At 55.1% G+C, this 26469-nt stretch overlaps 1 protein-coding gene across 1 annotated transcript in view; it reads right to left on the reverse strand.

The window, feature by feature from the left end:
* The window catches only part of LOC114054146 (histone deacetylase 4), a 253940-nt gene that overhangs the window by 41035 nt on the left and 186436 nt on the right, over positions 1-26469 (reverse strand). The window contains exons 5-8 of the mRNA XM_027877293.1: positions 24542-24692; positions 18566-18686; positions 15120-15241; positions 875-1006 (exon numbers count right to left, since the gene is read on the reverse strand). Of these exons, the coding sequence (XP_027733094.1) occupies positions 875-1006; positions 15120-15241; positions 18566-18686; positions 24542-24692 (526 nt within the window). The remainder of the gene's footprint in view (positions 1-874; positions 1007-15119; positions 15242-18565; positions 18687-24541; positions 24693-26469) is intronic.

Here is a 26469-nt window from a genome sequence, read left to right on the forward strand (position 1 = left end):
CATGGAGCACCCACGCGCTGCCCTCCCGACCTGTCCGAGGCCGCGGACTGCCCTTGCAACACCATCCTCAAGCCAGCCACCGCCGTCACTGAGACAACAGAAAGCCTGGGAGGGTCCTGCTGGTTTGGGGGTGCACACTCCGCTTCCCCGCCTTTGTTCCTGCCCCTGGAAGCCAGCACTCTTCTTCAGCCAAGCTTTCTGGTCCCCATGCTGTCCCATCCCCGTGCTCCCTTCTGGACAAGAGAAGGCCAGGCACCTTGGGCTCAGTTTCCCTGTGCTTATGCCTCGAGGCCTCTAGATGGCGCTCAAGCCACACATCCCTGGCAAAGGCCCTCATGTCACGGGCCAGGACCAGCCCCGGGTCAGCTCCCTGCCCAAGCCGTTTCTGTGCCTAGGGCTGAAGAGTCAGACACCGGCAGACAGGTTAACTACTCCTCGGTCCCAGAAAGCTGCCCGGGGCCCCCAAAGGATCTGTCCCAGGCTCCTGCCATGTCTGGCTGTCCACAGGAGGTCCTCTGACAAGGAAATCCAGTCCAGCCTTTCGTTTACTTTGATTTCACTGTGCGCCATACCTGTGACTTCCTGGTTCTAGGGAACCTAGAGATCTGAACCTCTGTCTCTCAAGGCAGCTCGGTCCCAGCACTGGGAGGCCACCCAACCTTTGGGGGAGTAGGTGGGGCTAGAGCTCAGGTCATCCCCATTCTGTCTCTTCCCACCTTCACTTTACATGGTCAAAGCCATGTACCAAAATCCTACTAAGAGAAGTGTGGCTAAGGTGAAGAAAACACAAAACGGGAAAGAGTTACTTTCTGCCAGGAAGCCTTCCTCGGGGTGACAAGCAGTGTGGTATGAGAGACGCACTCCTCTAACGTACCTGTGACATCCAATGGACGTTTTTTAAGAGCAGTCACCACTGGGCCATCTTTCCTGCGCAAGAGGGGGCTGCTCCGTCTCTCGGCCACTTTCTGCTTTAGCCTGGATCGTAATTTCAGATTGGGTTCAGATGCTGCACAGAAAGGAGATGTCGTTACGGCCAGAAAAACACAGAGCGGTTCAATAGCGTCTCATTTGCAGTATTATTTTTTTAAAAAGATATACATTGGATAAATATTAGCTTAACACGGATGCATTCCCCTGGAGTGTGAACGAAAGCATTCACTCGGGATGTGGTATCGAGCATTATCAGTGCAAGCCATCAGCCAAGAATAACAAACAGAAACGATCTGATGTCTTTGGCAGCAGTTTGGTGAGCACAGCGGGCTGTGTGTGTGTGTGTGTGTGTGCGTGCGTGCATGCGTGTGTGTGTGTGAAGGGACCATCACACAATAATGCTGCTGTCACACTTTACCAAATGGACTGAAACAAGAGCCTAAGAGCTGCCTAATGCTGGGTGTGGCTGCAGGGCCCACGAGGGAGGGCTCTACACAGAGGAAGGGGGAGTTTGAGGCCCAGCCTTCCTGGGCTTTCTCAGAGAGGCCTTGCCAATTCAATCTCACATGCTACTCTTGCTTACCAAGCACTCACAACTAGGGTCTCCTCACGTTTTCTCAGCCACGGTATCCTCTCAACATCCAGGGAGTTAGATTCTAAATGTCAATTTAAAAACCAAAACAAAACAGTGCATGGTCCCCAGAAGACCTGATTTGGAGCCCTGGTTCAGCACCTCGCTGCCCGTGTGACTTTGGGCCTCTGTTTTCTTATGTGTAACATGAGAGGTGGCCAGAGTAGACTCTAGGTCCCTCTCACTCTCCAGTGAAGGTCCCACAAGCCATGTGCATGGAGCACGGCACCACGGAAAAGGCACGCGTTTGGAGTCAAAGGACCTAGGATTGAACCCTGGTCATTTTACTGGTCATTCTAGGACAGCTAGCTGGCACGGTCGACACAGTGCCAAGCCTAGAGTCATGAAGACCTGAGGTCAAATCTGGCCTCAGACACTTACTAGCTGTGTGACCCTGGGCAAGTCATTTAACCCTTTTAAACTCCATTAAACTCAGTTTCCTCATCTGTAAAATGATCTGGAGAAGGAAACGGCAAACCACTCCTGTATCTTTGCCAAGAAAATGGGGTCCCAAAGAGTCGGACGTTACTGAAACAACTGACCGACAGCAGAATCCTACTTAGGGGTTATTTGACCAGGGGTAAGGTCATTTCACTCCTCTGGGCCTCAGTTTTCTTATTTGAAAAAACACTGGGTTAGATTAGATTATGTAAAAGACTTCTTCTTGCTCTAAATTAATGGCCTAGGCAAACCAGACGACTAGCCATTCTCCAAGAGACGTCATCTCCCCCCTCCACGCGTCTGTCTGTGCCTGGAACATACTTCTCACTCCCTCCTCTGAACACTCAGCTCGGCAGCTGCTGCGGCCTTCAGGAAGCTAATCCTTTCAGCAGAAAGCACTTCTCCCACCTCCAACCTGCTGAGAGCGCTTTCAGGTTACCAGGACCCAGGGGGCAGCCCATGTTTAGGATGAGCTCTGAGGGAAGGAGAGGGGTCACGGAAGCCAGCACAGCGCCTGGCACAGTGGAGGCTCCTGCCCGATGTTCACCGCGCCCGAAGGTGTGGAGAGGTCCCCCCACCTCGGGGACACCACTCAGGGACCTTCTCAGCTCTTGGGGCTCTTCCAGGGCATCAGCAAAATAAGAAGGGCACTCGCCTCAGAGGATGCTTGCTCTACCTCTCTGAGAGCCACCCAAGCAAGGGCCCAGGGTCGGCCCTGGCATGAGGACGCTGGGGGCGGGGAATGAGCTCTGCAGGACCAGAACATCCCTTTCAAAGGTGGCTGGCTCGCCTGGGGACATGGTGAGTCAAACACTCATGTGGTCACTTCTACCTCCGGGCAGACATGGCGCATCCGTGTGCTTCCAGGGGTCTGCAGGTAAGAGGGTCGCCGTGTCTGTGACTTGGAGTCAGGAAGAGTTTGGATCTTGACTCAGACGCCTAATCGTTGTGTGATTCTAGGCAAGTCTCTTAATTTCCCTCAGCCCCAGTTTTGTCATCTGTAAAATGGGCACAAGGGTCTCTACCACCTTGGGTCATGATGAGTTGAGTGCCATAGGAATATCTGTCGGTACATTGATCATCATTCGTGTCCTTTTTGCTGGGACAGAATCTGGACAACAGGGGCTGGTCTCCCCTGGGAGGGTGGGGGAGCTGAACTTTCCCTCCTGCGTCAGGAGGAACCCTGGACCAGCCCAGGCACACCCAACTGCGCCTGCGTCTGCGCCTAGCAGCCAAGGCCTCAATCGCCCAGCCCGCAGTCAGGCAGACCCTTTCGATTTCTGTTTCTCAGCGCCGCCCCATGTTCTGCCACCACTGCTTTTCATCCCAGAATCGGAGTCACAAGGGGCTTTACCAGCAGCTCTCGGAAAAACGCGTCAGCCTGAGGGTCTCTGCTAAGGAACTTCTCAGTCCAGAAGGGTCTGCATTCTTGCCCCTCCCCCCCATCTAGAATTTCCATGGGGATGGGGTAGAGACACAGAGCCACACAAAGGCTTTCTGGGAAGGTGGGTTGATCTAGAAGAGCCAAGAGGGGTCAGATGGGACAGTGGCTCATCTTACTGATTGAGTGACGGGGACTGGGAAGGACAGCGGACAGAGAGATGGCCCCCCAGACACGTGCTGGCTGTGCTATGCCAGGAAAGGGTCCTGACCGTTGTGCGGCCCCAGGAAACTCTCCAAGACTATTGGTTATCGACTGTGGCCAATCTGTGTTGGTGGAGGGCGTCTGTACCTCGGCAGTCCCTTCAGCTGATGGGTTCCTCTTGGAAGCTTCATCCTATCTCCACTGAAATAGAGCGTGTGCTCAATCACTAATGAATTAATGAATACTAGTGGGGACTAGTATAAGTGGCGTGGCCACAGATGACTGGTAAGAGACCGAGTCAGTGAATTCTAGAGATCCAGGTCACGCTGGAGAAGACGCCGGCCCTGTGACCTGTGACCCCAGGTTCCACTCATCCTTCAGGCAGCCCCTCCACGCCCAATACCTCAAGTGCACAGCGTCCCTTGGGAAAGGGGCTGGGGCTCACCTTCCTTGACCTGGAAGCCACCACCCTCTCCCGAAGACGTTCAGTGACTCCCCACTGCCCTTAAGATGAAGTACAAATCTTCAGCCTGGCATCGAGGACCCTCGCCAACCTGGCTCCCTTTCCAATCTGTCATATGACTCCCCTTCGTGGCAAGTCAACCAGCGGGTCCCCTGCTATAGCAATCCCATCCTCCCCATGCCTCAGCACGGGTGGTTGCCCGGTCTCACGGCCCCCTTGGCCGAATCCCTAGTCTCCTTCTACTCGCGGCTCAAGGGTTCCCTTCCTCCTCTGCCTCCCAGCCCCTTCAGGCTTCAATCTCACCTTCTGGCAGATACCGCCCCTGCCGTGACCACCTGTCATTCCCACGTGCATCTGTCAGGTACAGTTATGGAAAAGTGGTCTTCCTCATTGGACGGGGGTGGGGGGAGGCGGCACCTCGAGAGCAGGGATCGAGGTTTTGTCTTTGTATCCCCAGGGCCGAGCATGGTGCCTAGCATACAACTGATTCTCGATGACTGACTCACTAGCAGATGCCTTTTGAAACCTCCCCGCCCACCTCCTTTTCCTCTTGAAAGGCCTTGAACGTTTTGTCTTTAGTCATTTGCACCGTGTTGTTGCACTCTCTACTCCACTGGTAGAAATTTGAGCCCTTGAGGACAAGGGGGGACAGCCTCACTTCTGCCTTTCCCCTCCGGGCAATTCCTGCAGTGACTGACCTTGGAGCTCCGCCCTAAAGCAGAGATGAGAGAGGCAGGGGAGGATGGGGGGCAGCATGGTGCATACACTGGAGCCTCTGCTGAGTACAAAAGGCCAACCTAGCTCCTTGAGGCAGAGAAAATAATGGGCTCGTGTCATTAGGAACTGGACATGCCCAGGGCAGCTTGGGAGGACAGAGCCCTCTCCCCCACCCCCCAGCCTCCCAAGCTGGGTTTGGGTAGAACAGACAGTTCAGACCCCGCACGTCCAGGCCTCTCCAGCTCTGCCCTCTGTCAGATGCTCCCAATTCCTGCCCAGCTGCATTGGAGTTACTTGGCCACAGCGCTCCCATTCTCAGCTCCGTGGCTTTGGGATGGCTGTCCTCTGAGCCTGGCTGTCATCCGGGCCTGGCTGTCCTCCTGGCCTGCGGTGTTCATTTTATGTGCCTTCCCCTCTGAAAGGACCTTCCGTCTACTCTCTCTGCACTGAGTTATTTCCGCGTGGTCCCCCATTAGATCGTGAGCTCCTGGAGGGCAGTCCCTGGGCCTGTCTTCGTGTGCCCAGGGCTGCCGGTCACAACAAGGGTTCTCTGCTTATCACTTTCTCTCTTCACTTTTCTGTGTCCCCCCTTGAGGACAGGTGTGATTTCATTTTGAAGGTAATCAGGGGCTAAATGGAGAAACCACAGGCCTAGGGGACAGGAAGACACACACTAGCTGTGTAACCCTACACAAGCCTCTTGACACTTTCTCAGCTTTATTTTCCTCATCTGTAAAATGGGGGTGTATTTCACCCCCATTTTATGCTATTATTTATAGCATGGGCAGGAAGGTGATAAGATCCACTGTTATCAGACTTATACAAGATGACTTGCACACACACAGAGAAACAGAGACACAGAGACAGACACAGACATACACACACACGCACGCATGCACGCACGCACCCACGCACACGCCCCACACCCCACTGCACTAACCTAGAAACACTCAATAAATGCTGTCATTGATGGCTTTCCTTAGTAGGTGGGAGCCAGGTGGACGGTGTCTTTCTCTGGTCTCCCCGGCTCCTGGACCTGATTTCTGGTTGTCTTTGCTATCAAGGCAGTATTAGCTGAAGAGCCCCAAGCCCCCTTCTTGGCTTAAGACTTTGGGGCAACGAAGCCTGGACCAAAGTGGGGGACGGGGCAGTTTCCTGTGCCACCTTCTCCATCACGCCTGCTTCAGGGAAGATCGCCCAGCCCGAGAGGCCATCCTCCTCCAGGATTTGACATAACAGCGGAATTCTTGGGGCTCTCCAAATAAGCAGAGCTCCCACAATCCCCCCAGGTGCCCAGGGGCTGGATGAGATGGACTGCTGCCTCAATCAAAAAGTCTAGAATCCACACTGGGAGGGTTCCAAGTTGGTAGGGAAGCCGGGGGTCATCTTGAGCAAGGCCCTCATGATGCTGTGGAAGGTCTAGAGATGGCGACTGAGCTTAAAGTGAATCCGGGGCAGAGCCTGCGCTGGGAGCCGGGCCCTCGGACCCTAACTGTTCTTTCTCAGACAGGAGGCTGCTTTGTCTTCACCAGCTCAAGGCCTTGCAATCCCAGCCACCACGGAAGCCGGAACCCCATAACAACGCTGTGATCTGGGAGGCCTGGGCAGATGATGCCTCCAACACCGAGCCTGGTGCAGAGCAAGCACTTAAAAATAATTGTGTCATGATTCATTGACTGACCCACTCACACAACGACTCAGGATCCTAAGGCTATCTAGGGCTGTCGGCTACCTCAGAACCTTCATTTTACAGACACGGAGACTGGTGGCTGGAGATCGGAGGGCCTCAAGGCAGGGGGACCATGGAGTCAACGCCTCTGGTGAGGACCCTGGGAGCTAGATGTTAACAGTCAATGGTTACCTCGGGATGGAGAAAGCCCTCAGTCTCTTTGGATGAAAATGGCAGGACAGCAGGTCAGACGAGGAATCCGACTGAATTCCACCAGTTTAGGGAGTGCCTACTATGTGTCAGGGAGGGATCTGAGGAGCACCAGGGTGTGGGGGAGGGGGCTGCCCATTCAACTCCACAAGCCTTGGCAAGGATCTACCCAAGAGAAGTGTCCTGGGATTTGGGGCCTCCTTCCCCAACCTGAATGATCTCATAGTGCCCTCTCTCTTCTAAGGGTTTACCCAAAGGTCAGACTTCATTTCCCTGAGGGGAGGGGTCGTCTTTGGACCCTTGCACATGGCACTCATTTCCCCAACTTTCTTCCCAAACCCTTCCTTCTCACTAGCTTCTCACCGCTTCTGAGGGCACCACCATCTTCCCAGTGACCCAGGCCTGAAACCTCAGTGTCCACACTCACCTCACTTATCCAGTCCTCTCTCTTATCTCCCCTTCTCCCTACTCCCACAACCATCACTCAAGGCGAGGTCTTTATCACCTCCCACCTGGTCGCCCTGCCTCGAGTCTCTCCCTACGATTTTCTACATTTCAGGACTATTTCATGTTCCCCACCTCACCTCCAAACTTCACGACTCCCCTTTCGCCCCTGGTCACCAGCATCTGCACTGCCACATTCACGTGCATCTTGGGAAAGAGATGAAACGTGGGGGCTCAGCTCCTCTGGATCCCAATGTCACTGACCAAGAAATGCAGGGAGCCCCTTTCCCTTCCATCGGCACGCCGGCCTGCTCTGCCTTCTGAAGGCCATGCTTGCCATAAAACCATCCTCCGGATGAGCCTCCCAGGTCCCATGGCTTCCCTAAGCAACTGGGGCTCTCGATCAGTTACCAGGGCACAGGCTGGTCAAACACAGAATCCAGGGGAGACCGGGGAAGCATGGCGACATTCTGAAATTCTATTTCACACGCTTTTACAAGGACGTGGGGAACCATAATTTGACAGGAACACTTGCTGGAGCTGTCACTGGCTGGAAAGACCAAACCGAGAGGAAAACGCAGAGCGTGGGCGGCTCCATCTGACAAGGAGTCACGGTCGTGGTGGAGGACGCGATGCTCCCTGCAGCCGCGTGAACTCGTCACAGCAAGAGCTTGGGCCTGGCGGTCAGGAGCCCCCCCTGCAACCCAGGCTCTGCCCCATGGGACCTTGGACAGATCCCGGGGACTCCCATTTCTGGATCGGTGACACAAAGGGGCTCCACTATATTATCACCACACCGGACCCTTCAAAGCCTTCTGATTCACTTAAATGTGACAAACAGTGATTCAGTCCTAGGAACCAGAGTCATGCTGGCAGTGGGAGCTGGAGCAAACGCCAGGCATTTGATGTTTTCTAAAGAAGGATCATAGGACTGAGAGTTCAAAGGGAGCCCTGAGACCAGGCAGTCCCTTTTCAGATGGGGAAACTGAGGCCCAGAGACACTGTGACTTGCCTATGGCAAGAGAAGGCAGCAATTCTTAGGGTGCGGGGGCAGCCTGGGATGTTCTCTTCAAAAGGCAGCCCCGGCCCCCACCTTCTGCATGAAGAGTTTCCTGACCCTCCCCCCACCAACTGCCTCATAGCAAGAAGGGCCTGGGTTCGAGTCCTGCCTCTGAGCTGCTGGCTGTGGGCTAGTCACGTGTGGCTGTTAGCGGCTCTGCTGGCCTCCAAGATGCAGAGGAGTGAGTCCGCAGGGCCTTGCGAGGTCCTCGGTAGCTTCCCCTTGGGAATCCTTGTGAAGGGGACAGTCACTCACTGACTGTGTCCCGACACTGAGCTCAGTGCCTGGTGCATCATGGGTACTCAGTAAACACCCGGTGATTCACTGACGGCAATGAGACATGTCGGAAAAACACCATCATCCCGGGCAAAACAAAATCAGACGACCTGAGCTCGCGGGCAGGAGAGGTGATGGGTTTGTCGGGAAAGCTCGGCCTTCCTGCATCCCCGGCCCAGCATCCAAGGCCCCAGAGGTGGAAGGAGGAGCGCAGGCTCGGCTGGATTTCCCCTCTCTATCGCTGGAGACTTGCCCCCCTGCAGACCGGGACGGGAAGGCCCCAGGCTGGCCCCTGCTTTGGCCAAACACATGGGTTTGTCTTTGTCTTCCCTCCCTCCCTGACCCCACTCACCCCACCCCTGTACATGCTCATCACCCTTCACCCTCCAAAGATGAGAAGGAGAATCTGGGCTCCGTCTATAGCCACGGCAACAAAATGGGACCGTGAGCCAGAGGCCGGGGGTCTGAGGCCTCCCCCACCCCAAGCCTCCCTTCCTGACCCTCACCAAGAGGGCCTATTCTGTGTGCTTTCAGCCTCCCTGGGGGACTGGGAGGAGACACGGGGGAGGGCCCACAATACTCTCCAAATTGGGAGGCATGGAAATATATTGGAAGGAAAGCCACTCGCTGATCAAGCAGAGGTCAGGCCAGGGGCCCTGCCCTCCAAGCCACAGATCAAGGCTGAGTTAACCAGCCGCAAAGCTCAGGGACAGCTGTGGGATCCAGGTGGACAAGGAGCTGGGAGGGAAGGATGGCAGTGAGTGTCAGGGCCAGGGGGCTCTTTAGGTCGCCCCAGAGACAAGGTCCAGCCAGTCACTGAAGATCTGTGCTAACTTCACAGATTAACCCTGTATGCTACTGATCAGTGACCAAACCTTGTGAAAGGATGGGGAAAGGGCAGGGCTCAAAATGGCACCAGAGAAGTCAGCAATCTTGGGCCTGCCTTGCTCATTCTTGAAGAAGTGGATGCTGGGCCTGTGAACCAGATTTGGGGATGGGCCCAGCTCTGCTCCCCAGCCCTCCCCATTCTCTGCATCCTTCAGATTTCAATAATTAGCAAACCACATAAAAGGCATGTTGTGCATGAGAGTATGTTTATGAAAAAAGAGACAGCGATCTGATGGCGGATAGCCTTCTCAGTTCTGAGATGAGGCCTCTCCTTGAGGGACCCCCACAACCACTCTAAAGTCCACAAGATAGAGGAAGATAAGGAATTTTTGTGGGTGAGATTTTGAAAGATATGAGACAATGCATTCAGTAGTCAGAAATGGAGTGCTTGGTATAGCTAATGTTTCTACTTAGCTGGAGATTAACCTGTTTTATGTAGGAAAATGCCCCCCAGAAAGACTCCCTAGAGGAGGATTTGGTGGGCGACATCAAAACTGCTGGTTATCTTCCAAGCATGAGCGCGCGCACGCGCACACGCACACTCACACACCACTTATAAAAACTCATAAAAATTCAAAGTTGAGTCTGTCTCTGGGGAGAACAGATAAGGAGAGAAGGGAATAATACCATTGTGGAAGCTTGCCACAGACCACCCGGTCAAGTCGAAGCAGGGGCTGCATTTCGGATACACACTACACAACTCTCCCCTCATTTCCTCACAGCACCGACAGGGCCAGGCCGGAATGGATTCCTGCCCTGGGCACACATTTTCCCATTCAAAATCAGAACAAGCAAGGCTGTGAGCGCCGCTCCTCTCAATCCAATTCTGACGGACAAGAAGGAACGGCAGACAGAGACGGGCACTGAAGCAGACCGCGAGCGAGGGACATCTGGGAGGAGAGCCCTGGGCGCACACTAGCACACATTCTAAACTTGAGAAAAACAAGGCTTTGCGAGTGAAGGCAGCTGGAGAGGGGTGTAGCCGAAAGCACAGAATTTGGAAAATACAGTCACTGACTAGTCAAGAAAAGGGAGAGATGAGGTTTCCAAGAGAATTCTTTGACATTCTCTGTCTGAAAAAGTACATTACAGATGGCTACTGATGAGTGCATCAGAGTTGAAATTTTGCCTTAGACACTTCCTAGCTGTGTGATCTCTGGCAAGTCACGTCACCTTCGTTTGCCTCAGTTTCCTCTTCTGTAAAATGGGGGAATGGGACTGGATGGCCTTCAGCATCCAAGACCCATTGACTTAGAGGAAGATTAATTGTTAACACACACCCGGAAGAGCTGTCCAGTTTGCTGGATAGGACACGACCTTTGAGATGATGATGGGAGTCAACTGAAACAATGGAATAAATCGACATCAATGGAAGACTGCCATGGAGGATAAATGCAAAGTCCTTCACTTAGGCCCAAAAAATAAACAGCCCAAAAGCAGCTAAGCGGGGAAAAAAATCTTTGCTGCGAGTTACTCTGATCAATGCCTCATTTTTAAGACATATAGGGAACTGATCCAAATTTATAAGACTTTGTAAGAACGAGAGCCATTCCCCAATTGATAAATGGTCAAAAGATGTAAATGGGGAGTTTTCAGAAGAAAAAATCTAAGTTATTAGTACCCATATGGGAAAAAAAATGCTCTGAATCACTCCTAATTAGAGAAATGCAAATTAGAAAAACTCTGAAATCTTATCTCATACCCTCCTACTGGAAATGTTGACCCCTTCCACACTTCCGAAAAAAAAAAAAAAAGACAAATGGTGGCAGGGCTGGAGAAAACAGGTCTATTGATGACTTAGTGGTGCTGTGAACTGGTCCAGCCATTCTGAAAAGTAATCTGGAACAAGGCCCCCAGAGCTATTAAATGGTGCCCGCCCTCTGACCCATCTATACCACTACTAGGTCTTTACCTTCCAGAGATCAAAAAAAGAGGAAGAGGACCTACATGGACAAAACTATTTTGAGCAGCTCTTTGTGGTGGCAAAGAATTGGGAACAGAGGGGACGCCCATCCACTGGGGCACACACGAGGGAGTTGTGGTGTATGAGTGGGATGGAATGCCATTGTGCTGTAAAAAATGAAGGAAGCAATTTCAAAGAAATGGAGGGGACCTGTGTGTGCTGAAGCAGGGCGAGCTGAGCAGAACCAGAATGTTGTAGAGACAGACGGCCTGAAAGGCCAGTGCAATGACCAGCCAAGCTACGACTCCGGAGATGTGATGACCGACACGGCCGATGGAGTCTGAGGGGGGACCGAGGCAGGCGGGAATCTGGCCTGCTAAAGGTGACAGCACACTTCAGAAACAAGTTTTGTTATTATTTTTGCTTTCTCAATTGTGGGGGGGCCGGGGACGACACACAGCGAAGGTCAATCTTCATTTGGAAATAAAATTAAATTAAATTTAAACAAATCAACCGTTCATGTAGAGGTCTGTGAAAGGACAACAGCTGACACGGGAACACCCGAAACAAGAGAACTGGTGGTTTTAGTGGATGGTGAGGTTTGTGAATCACCTTGACCCCGGTCCCCCAATGTTGTTCCTGTAAGTAACAGAACAGAAGCGCAGCATCCACAAGGAAGGTTTCATTTCCCGCTGGCCGGATCTGGTCAGACCACGCATGCCTACAGGATTACTCAGTTTGGGTTTTATGAGGGATGCTGACAAAGTAGAGCATGTGTGTCCAGAAGGGTGAGGGTGGGGACCAATGGGGAGGGGAGGGGAGGAGGGCTGGAGGGTGGGCCCAGGCAAGGGGCAGGAGCAAACAGGAAGAGGTTACAGAGGGGAAGATTTCAGTTTCCAATGAGGAAGGAGGTGCTCTCAGTTAGCTCTGATCCAAATAAAGCACGTTCCCGGTCCCCTCACTGGCGGTATTCCAGCAGAGTTGAGAGAGGGGGGAGTCACGTGTGCATTAGCGTTTTGGACCCGAGGAGGACTAAAGCCCCCCTCCCATCCCAAAGACCCCATGAAACCTGGCGCTTCTCACTCCCAGTGGCCTTGGCATCCCCACTGGAGAACTAGGGGTCTAGTCTCAGCTCTGCTGGCTGAATGTCTCAGTTCAGGGTGGGAAGGGGTCTTTCTGGGTCTTGGTTTTCCCATCAATAAAATGAGCGGGTGGGCAAGGAGGATCTGATCTCCAAGGTCCCTGGTGGTCCTAGCCACTGAAATCCGTCAAGATGAACTAAGGCCACAAATGAGACACACCTAGATGCCACGAGTCACCACCATCCTCCCCAGCCACCTAATCTCTAAGCCTCCATTTACTCATCTGTCAAATGGGACTGTATCCCCTCTCTCACGGGTTCATTGGGCAAATGTAAAGCCTCCTAGATTAAAAAGTACCAGGGTGTTCGATAACCAGAAAATCCAGCTGCACTTTGCAACAGAATGGAAGCTCTCTAAAGGCAGGGGCCGTCTCAGGGGCTGAGTACTGGGCTTGGCCCCAGGAGGTGTCACGTCACTCACTCGGGCACTTTGGATGGGAATGTTGACTCAGATTCATGGTGAGGAAGGCCCACGGGGATAGGGAGGGGCGATTCTAGGAGCTCAGGAAGGTGCTGAGGCTCCCTGCATGCAGGGCCTGGGACTCCCATTAATAAATGTTTGCTGAATGACTACACAAATATTACCTAATGTTCTTTTGAGAGCGTCCTCTAACCAGAGCCAAGTTAACGAGGGGCTGCCTGGTGAGGATCCTGGGGGACCGGCTTCTAGGAAGGGAGAAGGAGGACGGAGAACTGGCCTACCAACTATTTGTAAATAGATACTTCTCAGACACTTGAGGGTGCTTGAAAAGGCTGCCTTCTAAGTAGTTTAAACATTCCCCTTGAACCGGGGTTTACACAAGCCTTGGCAGGGCCAGTCCTTTCTTTGCAGATGATATAAACGTTCGCTCTGTGGCTTTCTGAATCACCCACGCTCCACTCAGGCTCCTCTCCCACAGCAGCACAAACGGGCGGTCGGAGCGACTGGGGAGCAGGGAAGGGCAAGATGGCGGCTGGGCCCAGGGGGCGAGCCTTCCCGGACGAGCCCGAGGGCCACCACACAGGAAGGAGCGAGCTGGCCACAGCTGGGGGCCTGGGCACTGGCTCACAAAGGAGGCCTTTTCCAGGAATGCTCCCGAGAGCTGACTCAAGTCTGGGTCATGTGTTTCTTCTGAGAGAAGCTGCACTGGCCAGGGGAGAGGAGGGGCCCGGGCCCGAGCAGCTGGCTGGACAGCCGGCCACTTGCCCCTGCCCCTCCCCCCCTTCTTCTCTTTTTTATTTTTAAAACTATTTCACAAGCCCAGGCGCTCATGCTTACCAGGGAAACAGGAACCCTCCCAATTTGGGAGCTTTTAGCAACATAAGAGGCAGTGACCGACCGGCTTTCAGAAGACAGGGGCTGGGGAGGGGGGACGCTCAGCTTCTCCGAGGCGGCCAGGGAGCCCTCCCCTTAACAAAGTCCCAGGGCCTGGGGTCCCTGCAGCCCAAGTCTGACCCCCCCCCCCAAGCACCTCCCCATCACTGCCAGAACCAGACAAAATCTTCTCTGCTGTTTTTAAAGCCCTTCCCTGCCCGGCCCCCTCCCACCCGCCCAACTCCTCTGATCTGGGGACCCTGGCCTCCTCTTCCGCCTGCTCCCCACCCAAGACCCTCCACGTCCTGACTCGGGGCGTGTGCACTGGCATGTGCCATGCCCGGCACCCTCTCTCTCATCTCCCCCCAAACCCCACCTCCTACAGAAATACTTTCCCAATTCCCCCTCTGGGTTAGTGGGCAGCTGGGTGGCCCAGTGGAGAGGGCACTCATTTTGAATCTGTCTAACTCAGTTTCCTCATCTGTAAAAGGGGACCACAGCTGCACCTCCGAGGGTTGATAAAGTGGTTAGAACAGTGCCTGGCACACAGTTAAGTGCCACAGAAGTGTCAGCTACCACTACTGCTATTGAGGCAGCTAGGAGGTGCCACAGTGCACAGAGCCACGTGTTCGAAGCCGGTCTCCCTCACTAGCTGTGTGAGCCTGTTTGCCTCAGTTTCCTCATTTGTAATGATATGAAGAAGGACACGGCAGACCACTGCGGGATCTTTGCCAAGAAAACCCCAGACAGGGTCACGGAGACTCGGAGGGACGCGGCTGAACGAGTGACCAAGAACCGAACGCAGCTCCCTCTTCTTAGCGCCTTCTCTCTGTGGATTCTCCCCGATGTATCCTGTACCTTGCTTATACACAGTTGTTGCAAGTGTCCCCCCAAGGTGCCCAGCCCTGTGCCTGGCACTACCACTTCTTCCCTGGGTGGCCTTGGGCCGGCCCCTTAACCTCTGGGGGCGTCAGTGCCAACGTCTGCAAAATGAGTCAGGCTGGCCTCGAAGGCTGCTTCTAACTCCCTGCATCAGTCTGACCGGATCAGGGGACCTGGGTTCGAAGCTTGGCTCTCCTACTGCCTAGCTCTGTGATTGTGGGCCAGTCACTGGGCCTCGGTTTACTCATCTGTAAGATGGGGGAAGGATTGGATGTCCAGGTCCGGATCTAGGTCTGAAGGTCTGGAGGTTCCACGTCCACCCACGCATGCGCGTGGCCCCAAGGGAGGCACGTCTGAGGGCACTGGGCCACGCGGCCCCCAGCGCCCTGACCGCCACACTCAGAGCCGGGTCAGGAGAAATGCCAGGGCTGCAGCCGCGTGAGTCTGTGGCATCTCATGGCAGTTCCGGGATCAGCCTGGACATGGGGGAACGCCCCTAACCCCACCCTTGACACTTCCCCGTGCGGGAGCCCCCGCTCTCAGCTGTCCCCGGACGAGGACGCGCTGCCGGGTCAGGACACTGACCTGTTTTTCTCAGAGGAAAGTCGTCTTTGGAGTCGTACATCCCCAGCACGGGGTGATTGTAGGCTGCGGGGCCCCCACTTTGTGGGGGGGAGCTCTGGTCCAAGGAGCTGTGCTGAGTTTTCCTGCAGATGGGAAAAAGAGGAAAGAAAACTTAGCTGGCCAGAGGGTCCGACTGACATGCCAGCGGCGACGCTCGCCCACCTCGGGGTCTCAGAGAGCTCCACTCATGCCGTCACTCCCTGCCGAGGGCCAAGGAAAGAGAGTGCCCACAGCGGCGGGCCCGGTGCGGCTAAACCCGCCTCGATTCTGCCTCCCTCACAGCCATGCCTCATGGCCGGAATGCTTTCTCCTCCTGCCTCCGCCTCCAAAAACCCATCTCTTCATTACAGAGTGGGATCGAGCACCGCCCTCCTCCTGGAGCCTTTCCTGGGCCCCCGACCACCTTATGTCCACTTACGTCCACTGTGCTCGGAGCATAGACATGCTGATTTATGTGGAATGGAAGCTCCCTGAGGGCAGGCCCCACACCTGATAAAGGCCTGCACTCCACAGGGCAGATTCACTGGAAAGCTGACCACCCCTGGGAGACTAGAAGGGACTGGCTGGCTTGGAATTCATTCTGAGTTATCTGCATTTACTCCTGTGAGAAGCAATACGTATAGCACAATATAAAGCAGATGGGGAGAGGAGAATGTCCAACCCTCATCCTGCTGAAAAGTGGGTGGGAAGAAGAGAAGGTCAGGGGCAGTGCTCTGCGGGCTGCGGGCCAGCCTTCCCTGCCTGGGCCTCAGTTTCCTCCTCGGTACAAAGAAGGGGTTGGACAAGACGGCTCCAGGCCCCTTTCAGCGTGTTCTCAGCCGTGAGGAGAGAAGGGGGTTTGGGGGTCACGGAGGCGCACACACCTTTCAGCCGCCCGCTTTGCCAACTGTTGCTCCTGCTTGCATCTTAAACGTCTTTTGATGAACCTAATCGACTTCATGACCTGAAGCAAACTTGCCAATTTGCTGACTTATCTGAGCAGGCAAATGCCCGCACCTGCAGGTACCAGGGAGATGGGGTTACCGGGGGAGAGCCTGTTGAGGGCCCACGTCCTCAGAGGCCCGGTCTTCCTGCGCCCTGACGGAAGCCCCAGAGGCGTAAGTCTGGGCTCTTCACCTTTGGGCCCCGACGTCGCAGGGCGGGAGGAACCTTGGAATTCCTCCCCTCCACCACCACATTGTACAGATGAGGAAACTGAGGCTGGGAAGGGAACGGCCTTCACCGCGTCTTTCTTGATGAGAAGGGAATGAGCAGCCAAAGCGGGACGCTCCTGACGGAGAGCTTTCAAAGCTCCCTTCCCCTCTGACAGACCAGCCAAGGGGCCTCTCTCTCCGGGTCTCCGTCTCCCTCCTTCTCTGAGCCTCTGTCTCTCTCCTCTCTCTCCCCAGTGTCCTCACTAGCTAAGCCCTTTTGGGGTTCACCTTTCTCACCCAAAGCAAGCCTGTTCAGGGGCTCTGCCTTACTAGGGGGTCCTAGAGAACAGAGGTCTGGGGAAGGCCCGCTGTATCACGCAGCTGCCCTGCCCCCGACCACTGGGGTGACTTTGGGGCAGTCATGTTCCCACTCTGGGTCTCCACTGACCTCTGTGAGACAGTCAGACTAGACACTCCTGACCACCCTTAACTAAGCAGGATTTGGGGTCGGGGGAGACTGGGTGAAAAGCCAATAATCACGGAGCTTCCAAAGGGATCCTGGGAGGAGGGTGCTGACACACGGAGCCCCCAGCCCCTGAAATCCCTCCCACTTTTCCTCTCCTCCATTCCGCCTGCACTAAAATCTGGCTCTCCCCTCCGCCTTCCCCGGCCTCCAATTTCCCTGAACTCTGCCTCGCACCCAGAGTGCCCAGGCCACTCAGGATTTCTTCACCGTCCTCCCTGATTTTCTCAGTGGGAGGACCGGAGCTGCCACTTTTGCCCACAGGAGGGGGAGCCCCTGACCCACGAAGAAGCATGAGCTTGGGGGCGTGGGGCACTGTGGCCAAGCTGAGCAGTGGATTGGTTAATCCACATTCACTAAGCACCTGGACGAGTCAGGCACTGCGCCTAGCATTGGGGAGACAGGAAAGGGCAGTCCCCCAAGGCGAGGACCTTCAGCTCGGGTCAGTCGATGCCAGTTGATGCCAGTCAGCAGCCAGAGCAAAGCCATCTGTCCGAGGAGGCCCTCGGGGGACGTCCAGTCTAGTGCTATTGCCAAGGCCCCTGGGGGCTTCAGACCCTCCTTCCGGCTGGTTCCAAGACCCTTCGTCTGGGCAATGGGCGGATTGGGATTTTTGCTGATTTAGAGCTTGCACTAAAAGCCCAACACACCATCTAAGACAGAGGGATTTGGAGGGGGAGGTGCCGGGTTCAAATTGTGGGTCTGCCCTTCATTTTATAGTCACCTCTGGGCCTCAGTTTCTTCAACTGAAAATTCAGGAGTTTAGACTAGAAGGCTTCTAAGGTTCCTTCTGTCTCCATGGCTGGTTGTACCTGAGAAGCTCTAAATACCATCTGTTCCACACACGAAGGTAGGTGGTGCCATGGTGCACAGAGCACTGGGCCTGGAGACTGGAAGATCTGAGTTCACATACAGTCTCAGGCACTTACTAGCTGCGTGACCCTGGGCAAGTCACCTCACCTCACCTCTGTCTGCTTCAGTCCGCAGCACGGTGCCTGACACATAGTAAGCACCATACATATGTCAGCTACTATTACGAGCTGCCAGCACATGAAGACGCACATGGGTGCATTGCCCTTATGCTGGGAGGAGGTCTGGGCTGTAAGAGTCCCCGAGAGCCAAGCCGCTTGAGGGCAGGGCCGGGGCCAGGCTGGCTCTGCCGAACGCACTGACCTGTACGGGGGGCACAGGGCGAGAGGGAGATCGGCAGGTGGTGACTCGGGACTGTCAGCCCCACTAAGGTAAAGAAACCTGCTTCCGTCAGACCGAGGACCGGGGAGCGGCAGCCGGGTGGCGCGGACGGAGAGGGCGAGGAAGACGGCTCTGCTCATGCTCTCGCTTGGCCTTGGCTGCCAATGCGTGACGGGCAGAACAGGGTGTGGGGAAGGTGCCAGACTAAAAGTGCCCGCGCTCTTAGCATTCCCTGGGTCTGCTGTAGTCACTGCCTCCCGAAGCCCTAGCTGGTTTCCCAGTAAAGACCCTGAGCAGCGAGGCAGCCCCTGGGACCCCGGTTCATGCTGCCTCAGGCCAAGCTCCAAGAACACCTGGGTTGGGGAGCCTGTGGGGGCTGGGGGCTGCAGGGCTGGGCAGGCAGGGAGGAGGGAGAGGAGAGGAGGAGGGGGGGGGGGGGGGGAGGGGGGGGGGGGGAGGAGGGGAGGAAAGGAGGGGCAGCCTGCGGCTCCCCAGACCTCTGGCCATGGTGCTGAGCACCCGCCCCCACCTCCAGGATGACACGGTGGCCCTCCACTTACCCATACCAGTAGCGAGGGTCACTGGAGATGCAGTGGTTCAGATTGCGATGCGCCAGGGCCTTCTTCTTGTTGAGGACAAACTCCTGTAGCTTCATCTTGACTTCGGTGCTGGCCACGGCGCCTGAAACAGGAGCCGGGGGACTCAGCTGGGGGGGCCACGGGGCCTCCAGGACAGGGGCAGAGGGAGGCTGCCGGGGGGGGGGGGGGGGGGCCTGCTCTACATAACTGCTCCCCCCTTTAAAATGCAGATTGAATCAAGGCAAAGAGGAGCCTGAAGAGGGCTTTCTGCTCCTACAGAGAAGTGGGCCTTGAAGAAACCCCCAGGGGCAAGAGCCCCCACGTGGGGGAGGGGCTGCTGTCAGTGCAAACTCAGGCCTAACGTCAGCCTAGCACCACAAGGGGAAGGGGCGAAGACAGTCTTCACAGGCATGTGTCATGAAGGTACAAGCGTGTGCATGCACGCACCAGGCACGCTCATACATGTGCTATACACAGACATGCGCACACACACTCAGACACGCAGACATGAACACACACACACCACACACACACTCACACACAGACATGCACAAACACTCACTTACAGACACGCTCAGACACACACACACTCACAGACATGCTCAGACACACACAGATGTGAGCATACACACACCACATACACTCACACAGATACGCTCAGACACAGACATGCACACACACACTCACATACAGACACACTCAGACACACACACACTCACACACAGACACGCTCAGACACACAGATGAGCACATACACACTCACATACAGACACGCTCAGACACACACACACTCACACACAGACATGCTCAGACACACACAGATGTGAGCACACACACACCACATACACTCACACACAGATACGCTCAGAGACAGACATGCACACACACACACTCACATACAGACACACTCAGACACACACACACTCATACACAGACACACTCAGACACACACAGACAAGCACACACACACACTCACATATAGACACGCTCAGACACACTCATTCACACAGACACCCCTGGGAGATGACCTTCGGGCTGTCTAAGCTGGCTGCAGCCTGTATGTGCTCCACCGTTTGCAAGCTGCCTCCCCCCTTAGACTGGGAACCCCCTGAGGGCAGGGAGGGTTTTTTCCTTCTTCTGTATCTATGGCCCTTAGCACAGTATGTAGCACACAGTAGGAGCTTCATAAATGCTTGCTGTTTGCTTTTGGCCAATGAAGTTCTGTGGCTCAGAGACCCCTCTCAAGCCTGCGTGTTACCTTCTCCCGAGGGTGACACGTGCCCCCACCCCGCAGGTGAGGCCCTTTCTTTACCATCTGGGCCCTTCTCCTGTGGGCAGATCATCCAGGCCCTTCCTAATGTGGGGCCCCGCCAGGAACACAGCCCACGGGGCTCAGGGCAGAGCGGGGAGAGAAAAGCCCACAGCGGGGAAGCCACGCAGATTCCAATGGGTGCTCGGCCATCACCATCCCACCATCTCTGGCTCCTGGGGACATGGGAGGGTAGGTGAAGGGAGGCTGGTGGGAGAGGGAGGGGAGGGCACCATGGAGCCAATCCAAAACAGCATTTTCCCTTGTTTACAGAAAGACCAAAAACGTTCCACGGGGCTAAAGCCTTCCGTATTTCCCAAGCCACAAGATAATATTTTATTGGAAAGTTTTAATATGGTCCTGATTTGGAGCAAGTAAGATGCTTTTGTTTTTTAACTAGAAAAATGAGGATCTGCTGGGTTTCTGTTCTGCTGGAAATCAATCAGCTGAGTGTTCCAGCCTTTAGTTTCATGCTCTTTACCAGCCACCCTGCTTTGGAAAAATCCTAATGAAGTGAAACTTTGGGGCGCGAGCCGCCCATGTACCCATGGGCACTACAGCCACAGAGAGCCAGCAGACCACGCTGAGCCACTCCCTAGACAGCTATGTGGCCGTGGGCCGGCGCCGGCCCCTCTCGGGGCTGGAGATGCCTCCTCCAGAAACTGAGGAGAGGGGATGACCCAGAACTCACGGGTGTCCCTCTGCTGCTTGGCCCTCCTGCCCATCCCTGCGTCTTCCAGGGCTTGGGGGCTTGGAGATGGGGCCCAGTAAACACCCGGTGTGAAGAAGGAGCCTGGTTATACACGACTCCTTGTAGATGGTGTGGGGTATGTGTGTGTGATGTGTGCATGTGTGCGTGTATCGTGTGGTATATGCATACATGTGCATGTGTGTGAGGGGCATGTGCAGGTAGTGGGCCTTAGGCGTGTGCACATGTTACGTGCTTCCTAGATGCTCCTGTCTGTCCTGACGGCCACCCTAGAGGGGACACTGCCAAGACAGTAGCCAGCTTCCCCACCCAATGACCCCCAGGCTGAGCCAGAAAGGAGGAGGGGGGCATCGGTGGGTGCCTACGGTCCTCACGAGCTCAGGAAGAGCCCCCCAGAAACCAAGGAGAAGAGCCAAAGGGCCTGCCGGACACATGGGGTGTGGGAGGGGCACAAACATCTGTTCATGTGTACATGCACATGCACACGTGTGTACGGGTTGGGTCTATGTAGCATGCACACGTGCACACACACCCATTTACAAATCATAATGAAACCTAATAAATACTGATAATATAAACATATGATATATTTTATATTGTTTATATATTATATAGAATCATTGAAATCTAAAACCACCCCCAGGGTGGGGGAGGGGCTTTCACGGCTCTCTCTGCTCCATGGATATTTCCTATGGGCCGAGGTATCTATGTGTTGTTTCTCCCATTCATGATAATAGCGTCTACTATGTGCTAGGCCCTGTGCTGAGAGTTTTACAAGAGGATCTCACTGGATCCTCACAACAGCCCTCAGAGGGAGGTGCTGTTATTATCCCCATTTTGTAGTTGAGGAAACTGAGGTAGACATTGGTTAAGTAACCTGCCCAGGATCACACAGCTAGGAAAGTGTTTGAGGCTAGATTTGAACTCAGGTCTTCCGGACTCCAGGCCTGGTACTAGATCCACTGTTGTGCCCCTACTGGCATGAAAGCAGGGACAGGCTTTTGCCTTTCTCTGGATCCCTGGCACTTAGCACGGTGCCTGGTACACAGCAAGCACTTAATAGATACCTGTGGTCTGACCACAGGACTGCATGGTGTTGAGGAGATTCCCTCGCAGGTGTGGGCCAGACCAAAAGCCTCCATGCCTCTGAGCTCCAGGTCGGGCCTGCTCTGTCCAGGCAGCCCCATCGCTTTGGCTGGCGGAGTGAAGAGTGGGGCTGACCAAATGCCACATGGGCAGTGCCCAGTGATATGCCTGGACACGTGACCGCGTGGCTAGAGCTGTCTCGGGAGCAGGACTGTCCTATTTTAGGGATGTTATAGGTTGAAACAGTCAACCAGCATTTATTAAGTAGCTACTGTACGTGCCAGGTGGCAGCTGGGTGGTGCAGTGGATGGAATGCCAGGACTGGACAGAAGACCCGAGTTCAAATCTGGTCTCAGACACTTACTAATTGTGTGACCCTGGGAAAGTCACTTTGCCCCGTTTGCCTCAGTTTCCTCGTCTGTAAAATGAGCTGGAGAAAGAAATGGCGAACCAGTCCAGGATCTTTGACAAGAACGCCCCAAAGGGGGTCATGAAGAATTGGACACGGCTGAAAAATGACTGGACAGCAGCATGTGCCAGGCCCTGGGCTTAGTGCCGCGGACACAAAAGAAGGAAAAAGACAGCGTCTGTCCTCAAGGAGCTTCCAATCTCATGGAGCCGATGGATACAAACAAGCCACGCACAGGACACACAGGCAACCAGGAATGGGAGGCCCTGGAACTAAGGGGGTGGGGAGGCTTCCTGGAGAAGGTGGCATTAGAATGGAGACCTGAAGGAAGCCAGGAGGCTCAGTGGTCAGAGCGGAGGAGGAGGCGTCCAGGCCTGGGGAGGGCTGCAGGCTGACCACCGAGCCAACGCGGCTCCTGCAGGCCACACAAGGCCGGGGGGGGGGAGCCGCTAGGATCTGCGAGGGCTCCATACACTCTTGGAGACTGAACCATTTACAAAGTCTTCTTGGGTTTACCTCTTGTTCCTCAACCAGCCTGCAAGCTCCCTGAGGGCAGGCCTTGCTTCCCTTTCTCTCTCTGCCCCCAGCACCTAGCACAGAGTGTGCCCACACAAGGCGCCTACTAAGCACTTGGGATTGGTTAAAGGGCTAGAGATCTGCAGCAGATCCTCTATCCCTCAAAGTTCCTTCTACTCATTCAATCCTGGGTCTGAAACACACACACACACCCACACACACACACACACACACACACACACACACTCTCTCTCTCTCTCTCTCACATAAACACACTTACGTTTTCACATTCAAACACCTCACGTACACACCCACATTTACACACTCAAACACACATTCATATTTTCCACAAACACACTTCCTCACACACACACTTACATTGTCACACTCACACATGGCTCTAAGTCTGGCATGGGCTCTGTTCAAGTAGATCTCATTGAAGGGAATGAAACCGTCCTGGGAGGTGGAGGATGGGCTATTAGGCCCTAATGGAAAACTCAGGAGCCCCACCCAGCCTTGGGAGGGGAAGCCAGTCCTGGGGGGCTGCACTGGCAGAGGGTGGCAGAGAGGGAGGGGCCCAGCACACTCAGATGGACTTCATGGTCTCCATCCCAGCCATCTTTCTCCCAGGGATGTTTTCTTGGATCACGTTGGGACAAGTTAACAGTGAAGGATAAAGCCCCTCTGATGCCACTGCCCCTGCACACCCACCTGTGCTGCCCTGGCATCCAGGGAGGGGCCGGGCACAAAGCAGGACGTGCCAGCACTACGGCAGTCTCAGCCCAGCCTCCAGACCAACCCCTTTAACAGACATGCCCTCCCAATGACGGGGAAGGAAAAACTGAACATACAGTGACTCAATGAAAAAGACCAAAGCGTTCTGGGGAGGAGCCGAGGGACGGATCATTGCCAGCTCCGTCTGCTACCGGGGGTGGGGTGCAAAGGTCCCCAGGGCTGCCTGTGCTCTCCAGAGGAGTTTGATGTCCTGGAAATGTGAAGGGAGGGAAAAAGGAAGGAAGGGAGGGAGGGAGGAGAGAAGGGAGGGAAAGAAGGAAGGGAGGGAGGAAGAGAAGGGAGGGAAGGAGGGAGGAAAGAAGGGAGGAAGGGAGGAGGAAGGAAGGGAGGGAAAAAGGAAGGAAAGGAGGAAGGAAGGAAGGGAGGGAGGAGAGAAGGGAGGGAAAGAAAGAAGGAAGGGAAGAAGGAAAGAAGGGAGGGAGGAGGAAGAGAAGGGAAGGAGAAAAGAAGGGACGAAAAGAAGGGAGGAGAAAAGGAAGGAGGGAGGAAAGAAGGGAGGGAGGAGAGAAGGGAGGGAAGGAGGGAGGAAAGGATGAAGGAAGGAAGGGAGGGAGAAGGGAAGGAAAGAATGAAGGAAGGGAGGAAGGAAAGAAGGGAGGGAGGACGAAGAGAAGGGAAGGAGGAAAGAAGGGAGGAAAAGGAAGGGAGGAGAAAAGGAAGGAGGGAGGAAAAAGGGAGGGAGGGAAGGAAGGAGGAAGAGGAGGAGGGGAGAAGCATCTAGAGCCCCCTCCCACCCCGCCTTGTGCCAGACTCTGTGCTAAGAGCTGCTTTCCAAATAAATATTTTCTCCTTTGAGCCTCATGACAACTATGGGAAGGAGGGGCTGTTGAGATCCCACTTTACAGCTGAGGAAACCGAGGCAGTTTCTCCCTCTCCGTCTGTCACACACACTCTCCAGAGCCTTCGAGAAAACAAGCCAACGTGCACAAACGAACCAGAGTTCGGGGAGCAAGCGCTCAGTGCATCTGGTACTTCACGGTTCTTACGATTCTCCGTCCAGTAGGAAACCTGCCAGATGCACTTTGAAATGCTTCGATCTAATCAGAAGTCCTACTAAGCTCCCGTCTACTCGAACACAAGCGAGGAAGAGGGCCGGCCGGGCCAGCGCCTCGGTCTCCCCTCCCGGGCACTCACTCTCTTTGCCCTTCTCCTTGTTCTTCAGCTGCTGAAGCTTCTGCTCGCGATGCTGCTTCTCCAGCTCCTGCTCCTGGCGGTGCTGCTCGAGCTTCCGCTGGTGCTCCAGGAGCTCCTGCTGGTGCTTCATCGCCAGCATCTCCTGCTGCTGCTGTGGGCGGGAGAGATGGGGGAGGGGGTCAGTCACCTGGAGCTGAGCGCACGCGGAGATGCCAGGGCAGGAGGGCGCCCTCCCCCCGCCTCGGGGCCCCCCTACGAAGGCGACTGTGTGTCTGTGTGTGGGGGGGCAGAGGACACAGGAGGCATGGGCCCTGCCCTCAGGGAGGCTCCACTCTACCTGTGCTAACCCCGTCTCTGTGGCTTTCCATACGGGCAGCGAGGGGGAAAGCGGTCATTAGCTCAACAAAAAGACTGGGGCCAGCCTAGTCGTCAGCCACTGACCCGCACAGCCAGGGTGCTGGGAAGGGAGGACGCGTGTTCAAATGCTGTTTTGAGGGCTTATTCACTTCATGACCTTGGCCAAGTCTCTTTACTTGCCTAAGGCTGCCTTCCCCCTCCAAGGCCAGGGTCCTAGAGGCTGCCAAATAAGGCCGAGATGCCAGCTTCACCAACACTTGCGCTCCTTGGTTAGAAGCCATAACCCACGCCCCACTTGGGACCAGACTATGCCACGCAGACCCTGAGTGGGTACACCCCACTGCCCCATCAGAGCTTGGTACATAAGAGAGGCCCATATAACCTGGGGGGGCTGCTGGCCCAAGGGGGACAGAATCACAGCTGATGCCTCCTCCTCACCACCAGCACCACTTCTTACAGCCGGAGTGGCAGGGGCCTCCACCCCTGGACACAGCCAGGGAAACGAGGCTGGGCAACTGCCCCAATGCACTCTAACCCCCCTCCTCCCCTGTCCCCTCCGCCCAGCCAGCCCTCCAGGCACCACAACAGGAACCGCTGCTGCTAAAGGCCCAGAAGAGAACGCCCACCCTCAGTGGAGGCAGCATTGAGGAAGAGGCCTCGCTGCCTGGGCCCACCTGGCAGCTGAGCCCTCTCACGTGTGCAGAGCATGGGCTGGCGTTTTTCTCCCACCCAGATTCCATGAATTAGCATGCAATAAATCAATACTTTCCATTTCTCCACTTATTCAACCGAGTGGCACCGTGGACAGAGAACTGGGCCTGGAGTAAGGAAGGTCTGAGTACAGATTCCTTAGACATTTACTAGCTATGTGACCTGGGCAAGGCCCCTCACCTCTTCTATCCATCTCAGTTTGCTCAGCTGTAAAATGGGGGCAATCCAAGGCCCACATCTTTTCCCAGGGATCAGCACTTAGCACTCAAAGCCTTCCTTCCCGGCGAACACCTTGTGATTGCATCGACCTCACCCGCAGCCTCCTCAGTGGCTGGGGCAGACCCACAGCAGACTTAGCCGCTCCTAACTCTGACAGCTTTTTTGGTCACCACGACATTGTGGAAATCCAGGAGAGAGCTTGGTAATTTGAGCAAAATGCCAAGGGGTGACTAAAGCCCTCCAGGAGAGGGTGTGGCCCACGCCCACCGCTCCTCACTCAGCATCTTATCTCACCATGACTGCCATCCGGAGCTAGCTGACCACCACTGCCACAGGCCTCCTTGCCCTCAAGGATCCTGACAGTCTGGAGGGAACCTAGGCTCTGGCTAAGGAGGCAGAGACCCTCAGGCCACTGTGCAGGAGAAGGTTCACCTCGCGGGGGGTCCAAGGGCACGTCGGCCACACCAACCCTAGGGAGGCCCCTGTCTCTGGAGGAAACGCATCTGGCCGTGGCATGCTGTGACCGACAAATGGCTTCTGGAGCCCTCCTGGAGGGGGGGCCTCACTCTCCATCTTGGGTTCCTCTTGCCCTCCTCTGCCTCATTCTCTCTCTGAGGACACACAAAATCCTTCCTGGAAGC

Source organism: Vombatus ursinus, unplaced genomic scaffold (assembly GCF_900497805.2).
Source record: "Vombatus ursinus unplaced genomic scaffold, bare-nosed wombat genome assembly UNPS02004259.1, whole genome shotgun sequence".
Taxonomy (NCBI): Eukaryota; Metazoa; Chordata; class Mammalia; order Diprotodontia; family Vombatidae; genus Vombatus; species Vombatus ursinus.